Source organism: Opisthocomus hoazin, chromosome 7 (genome assembly GCF_030867145.1).
Source record: "Opisthocomus hoazin isolate bOpiHoa1 chromosome 7, bOpiHoa1.hap1, whole genome shotgun sequence".
Taxonomy (NCBI): domain Eukaryota; kingdom Metazoa; phylum Chordata; class Aves; order Opisthocomiformes; family Opisthocomidae; genus Opisthocomus; species Opisthocomus hoazin.
The window spans coordinates 68,484,638-68,491,015 of record NC_134420.1 but is presented as its reverse complement, the minus strand read 5'-3'; the positions used below and the strand labels follow the sequence as shown (position 1 = coordinate 68,491,015).

The 6,378-nt window shown below is 39.8% G+C and overlaps 1 protein-coding gene across 1 annotated transcript in view; it reads right to left on the bottom strand.

Annotated features, from left to right (window-relative positions):
- Window positions 1–2,471: 2,471 nt before the first annotated feature.
- Window positions 2,472–6,378, bottom strand: part of JAG2 (jagged canonical Notch ligand 2) — a 72,037-nt gene continuing 68,130 nt past the window's right edge. Inside the window, 1 exon segment of the mRNA XM_075426932.1 lies at window positions 2,472–4,761. Within this exon segment, the coding sequence (XP_075283047.1) occupies window positions 4,289–4,761 (473 nt within the window). The 3' untranslated portion in view covers window positions 2,472–4,288.

Below are 6,378 nucleotides of genomic sequence, written 5' to 3'. Positions count from 1 at the left end.
TAAAAAAAAAAACAAACAACTTATTTAAGAATATTAAGAAAGGAAAAGCAGCAAAGTCAACCCCTGCCCTCCTTGCTCTCAATAAACCCCCCAAAGGTCACAGCTAGGGCACCTAACAGGAGGGATGCTAACTGCCTTGGAAGGTTCACAAGCTACATCAACTCTTCTTCAGGCTCATCCTTTCTCTGTCACATCCAAAGGACTGTGAGCGCCCATCAGCACTTGAGAGCTATGAGACCGAGATACCACACATGTGACTGAACTGAACCAACCCAAATTCCTGTGCAAGTTCATTCTGTTCTGCCCCCATCCCTTATTGTCCAAGCTGCCTCACAACTAGCTTTGCAACCAGTGTCCTCTGCAGCTTTCAAGGCAGTGACTAAAACACCTCTCAACTTTTAGGCTGCTCTTGAAAGTATGGGGCTGCAGCGAGTTACTTAGCTATATGAAGCAGCTTTCCATCCAAGCACAGTTTGACCTCAAGAGGACTAACTACGTGGTCTGCCAGAGAACAAACCAGACAACAGCAAATGGCCAAAAGAATTGAGGTCACCAAGTGTTTCAGGTTAGCATCAGATCTTGAAGAGCATCAGCAAAGAAAAAATTAACCTGGAACTACTAGAAAAAAATCTCAAGGAAGAGCCCATTTACTAATTTTCCTTATTATGTAGTTCTTGCAACAGGTCTGCTTAGCACAGGTGCACCAGTAAGAAGTTCAGATGTACAAGTTCGACATTTCATGTAAGATACACCAAAAGGAAACAAAACTACTGAATGAGGTGATGTGGAGCAAGTGCAGAAGGCATGCAATTAATTTAAGAGCAGCATAGAAACAAAATCTGTGTAAAACAGGTCAAATTAAACCGCGCAAGTCAATAAGTTTACTTTTTGTTCATCATCCTCTTTTATTCATTTTCTTTCACGTATCTCAGTATGTAATTCGCCCTTGGTCATCACATAAAAGTGGCAAAAAATAATTGTTGTTTTTGGCAGGCAAACAGCTCTACCAAGCTGAACACTTGTCCCCGCTGGTCTCATGCGCCCCCAGGGGAACACGTGCTGGGGACAGGATCAGCTCCCAGGGACTGCTCTGACGTTTTGTTCAAAGCGGTGGTTGACGACTGCTGTTGTGACCCCACTACCTTACGTACTTTTTTCAGTAATACGAAGAAGCAGAAATAGCACCTCTGGAAGCAGGCAGCCAGCTCCCTGCCACACGACAGAACAGCAAGAGTCTTATTCTATATGTATATAAAAATCTATTATTTCTCCTTTTGCCTACAGTGGCAACACCCACTACCCTTTATTTGCATTCATGCAAAAACTCCAGCAACGAGCATTCTCCCAGCTATTTCAAGGACATCGTAAGTATCAGAAATTGCTCTCTGCAGCAGGTACAAACACTGCAGTCTCCGAGAACAGTGCATCTTAGAAAAAGACCCTTTTCTAGCCTGGCACTGTCCTGAATGGTTGTAGCATTGCTCCCACTATTTCTGAGGAGCTAAGAGCAGCCACCAAGTTTTCCCAAGGCACCATGGAGTTGATTTTAGAAAGACATAATTGAAAAGAGCTTTGGATTTCCCCTCCCTGATCATCCCTTCTTGAAGGGCATGAGACAGATACTTGAAAAGTGGAAATCAAAGATAAGAGAATTAGTTTTTGAGAACTGACTTAGAAACAGCTCTCTTATCAACATGAAGACAAGCCAATACTCCAAGGAAAATAATAATAAAGTAACAGTATGATGACTGGAATAAAAACTCTGACAGGATCTAGAATTCTGCTTTGGAGGCTGATAGCTACTAGGAAAAATCAACTTTTTCATTCCTTATTGTCTTATGTAAGATTTCACCTTTCCCTACAGAAAACATTCTATACAAAAGCCACCCCAGTCACCATAACAGACAGACACAGACCTACTAAACTGAAATTGGAGCATGACAAGTAAAAGGTCGGAATGGCTGCAGAAGAGAGAAAGGTATTACTCAAAAATCCAACTCGATTTGGCAGGAATACCTCAAGCCCCTGCATGCTCAGCAGCCCTCTCACCACCCGAGGAAGCAAACCGACAGTGTTCAGACAAGCGTCCGCGCAGCAGCTGGGCGGAGAGCCGTGTCAAAAAGGCGCATCACACGCACGGTCAGTGCCTCTCAGCTCAACCCAGCCTCTGTGCTTTGCCAAGCGGCTGCGCGGGGCGAGTCCCGGTTTAGGCCCCAGCGGTGTCTGCATGTCCAGAGCCCACTCGGGACACCACTGCCGGCGCGACCCGGTCGTGGTGCAGCGGCAGGCAGAGGATGCGGCTGCTGAGCTGGCTCCGAAGCGTCGGCGCTGGGATGCAGGCGGCAAGCTCCAGTCACGGGAAGCACCGTGATTAAATCGGGACTTCTGCTCCTCGGCTTAGCGTCACCGCGTCACAACTCTGGGCACTCAGAAAGCAAACGCAGTCTGAAGTATCTTACACACAATGAGGGAATCATTTTATTAGATTATGGAAGACAGCAGCATTACAGTACAAAAAGTTACAAGAGTAGCAGAAAAAAAGTGTTTTTGGTTTAAATACTCTGGATTATACTGGGGAACATGAGAAGGATAGTACCCTTTTCTAAACTAACTCCTAACCAGGTTATCAAAATAAGTTTTGAATATTTAGCACAAGTAAAAAAGTTACAACAAACATCATTATAAAATGCTTTAATAAATAGTTTCTTTTCTGAAAGGGTTTTTTTGTGGGTTTTTTTTAAGAACATGTCAAACAAAAATGTACTAAAACAGAAGATCCTGCAAAGCAAATCCTGTGTTCCTGTATAAAATAACTGGTTTCAAAACATTCACGTTTACATTGTCCATGGGCCAGAGTTTATACTCTCAAACATCCGCTCCTCTCACTGGTAGGGAAACTAGGTGTATGTAGTGTTACGCTTCTTCAGTAATTAAAATAAACTTATAGTCTGCCCAGTTAATAGCAATAATAAAGCCTTTTAAAAAAGAAAAACAACGCATAAGCCTTCCATTACAAATAACCATTTCTAATGAGGTACTCCCAGCTTCTGAGCTTGCGAGCCTTTTTTCTTTAGAGCGAAAGATGAATAAAGCACAACAGAAACAAGATTGAGGAAAATATTGTTCCCTTCATTAGGCCTGTATTTAAACGCAAAAAAGTAATACCACATGTAATTAACATATTCACAAAAGAAAAAAAACAATGCCTCGCTATGTTGGTACTGTACAGTAGATGCACCCGTTAGTGTTCTTGAGATGGGCTGAACATGGGGATAAACAAACATTTCTGGATCTATTTACACATAAGTGGTTATGCTCCTCTGTAAATACAAATGACCAACAGATTCCTAACATTGATTGTATTAACATCTTTTTCTAATCTGGACATAATACCAAAAAAAGTCTTATAAACTGCCATAAAACCTCCTTTTCTGCAACATAAATTAAAAGGAATGACATGTAAAAAAAAAAGACCAAAATATTTAAGTTATTAAATCAAATATACAGAGTGATTCATTTAATATGTACATATTTACAAAAAAGCACTTTCACTATTAGAAAATAAACTGTGTCAGTTGGGGAACCTCGAGTTCTCACAATTTTACTATATTGATATGGCAGTCTTTGACAGTTGCTATAGAAAAAGTTTAATCTCAAGGCACTTGTCACATGCTTCAATACTGCAATTCTAAAGTAATTAAACAGAAATAAAAAGGCCACTTTTAAACCACAGTTGAAAGATCTCTATAATTTTTTTTTGTTCCTATTACAAAGTGTGTAAGGCAAATTTGGAAAAATCTTACAGAAGCTACTAACGTAACAAGTGCAGTGAGCTGCCATTAATAGAGATTCAAAGTCAAGAAAGCAGTTTAAAGTTCACACAATTTCCTCAACCAGGAGGTTTTAAAGCCACCATTAAATTAGAGCAAGTAATAAAAAGAAATACATTCTGTAAACAGTGTACAGTCTTTTGTAATAAACTTTACACATATTGAAAATACAACCTCTCCTCTGCCACACGAGTGTATTATAAGTAAACTTTACAAAAATAGCAACTATCAAAGATTACTCATTTTTTTCATCTGACAGTCATTGAATAATTTATACAAGGCTAAAGAAACAAAATAAATTTTATTTATTATTTTTATTTATTTTTTTTTTTACGCAAAATAAAGAAACTATGAACATTTGACTCCAGGTATTTTTAGTCCTTGATGCAAAGTGGAGATGTCAATTTTTCCCCTCCCCAGTAAGTGCAGGCGCAGTCTGCCTACATTCCAAATACAAGTTAGTCTCTACTGCCTTCAAAGTTTGATGCATTCACATTTTTTACAGATCTGTTGTCCATTTTGCCTATTTGATGAGATTTCTTTACTGGACTGCTCTCTGATGTGTCTGATGCCTTTGTCGGTAAAGGCTTCGCAAGTTTGTGAGAGAGGAATTTGTCCATTTCCTCATCTCTTTCCTCCTCTTCATCCTCCTCTTCCTCATACTCTACATACTCCTCTACTGCATCACAAGTTCTTTTTTGAGGAGATATGAAGTTTTTGCATTCATAACGAATGTCTTTGTTGCTGTAAGATCTGTCTATAGGATTTCTTATTGGATTTAAAGGCGCCCACTGGTTATTGGCACCCTCTTCTCTGGGAGAACGACTCCTCTCTCTCTCTTTTCTTCTCTTCCGAGTCCACCACACGCAGATGATTATACAAGTCAGCCATACAATGCTAAATACCGCACACAGAATTGGAACCAAATAATCTAAAGGGCAAATGAAAAAAAACAAAGGCTTGAGTTTACAGAAGTAGATACACAGCACTAGACATCTGCAATAGGCTAACTACATGTTAGCCCTAGAAAGATTTTTAGGAGAAAGGAAATAAGATGTCATTACAGCACAACAATAGCTTAGTTTAAGAGTTTTCCCTGCTTAATGATGAGTGGGGAAATGCTACATTTGGATTTTTTCCCCTCCAACAGACAAACTGGTTACATAAGCAGCATCTCTTTCTCAAGTACCTACGCTAAGATGGCTCAGAAAACCTCAGTAATGACTCTTAGGAGAAAAGTCTATCTTTGTAGGAGGCAGGCTATAAAGAGTACTATGCCTCTAAGTTGCTCTAGAAGTACTAGCACTCAAATCAGAAATACGTCCCGCATTTACTGTCAGAAAGAAAGAGTCCTTTACCATCAAGTTCACAGACATTTACATATCAACTATATGAAAAACCATTCAGGTTAGAGCTATGTAACCAAATCAGTCATGCACTCTTTAGGATGTTCCAGTTCTACTTCCGAGTAAAACACCAGAACATTGCCACTAAAGATAGAGTCTTCACTGCTCAATGAAGAGACAAAAGAAGTTGAAGGAATCGCTTTTCTCCACATTCCCAATCACAAACCAGCTCTCCCAGACACACAGACCCAGATTATTTCTTCTAGGAAATCATTCCTGAACACTCCTGCATGTTTGGACTTTCCCCCTGTCCCTCCTGAAGGCTGTTACGGCTAGGGTAGAGTAACTTCTCTACTTTTCTTGATAAGCAAGAATTCACACACACTAAGAGGCATTAAGACACGAGGTGCTTTGCTCTTTGTACAGACAGCAGGATTGCTCAAAAGCTCTGCAGACAAATGCTGTCAACCAACCACTCTAACCTCTCATCCAAATGTCAATTCCCTCTGCAGCTTTAAGACAATTGCCTACAGAATAACATGCAAATGGCTGTACAAAAGCAACCAAGTGCTTCAACACCACAGTCATTCATTCTAACGTTACAGTGTCTTCTGAACATATTCTTTCGTGGGATATGACACGACAGAATTAATATTTCCTTCTAGTAAAGGGGGATGAATACATGGTGAACATGGCTGGCCCCAAGGGATCTAAAAATTCTATTTTAGCAGTTTGGGGAAGGACGGTACTCTTCAGAGTAACTGCTATTCTCTCATCATTTTTCATACGCAATCTAATACTAAAACCATGAGTAGCGGGAAAATACTTCAAGGAGAAAGGAGCTCTTCATACCAGCTCCTCCAAGATTAGAACACAAAGCTTACACTCTCACTGCTATCACAACTATTGTTTCGTTATATGACTGTGGATCCAAGTTTACTTAATAACAGGTTCTTATACACAGAACTGTCTGTATACAGATTCCAAATGAAGAGTATTTTTTTCTTAAAGCTAAAGTAAATTAATGAAGTGTCTAAATGATCATATCCATCTAGAATCCCACAGAAATGAGATTCTCGTAGACATTGGGCTTTACACTACATTTTGTCATAGGTTTCCACCTACCTCCCCCAGCTACGGGGTAACAATAAAACAAACCAAATCAAAGAAAATGAAAGTCAAGGTTACAGTTTACTTCCTAA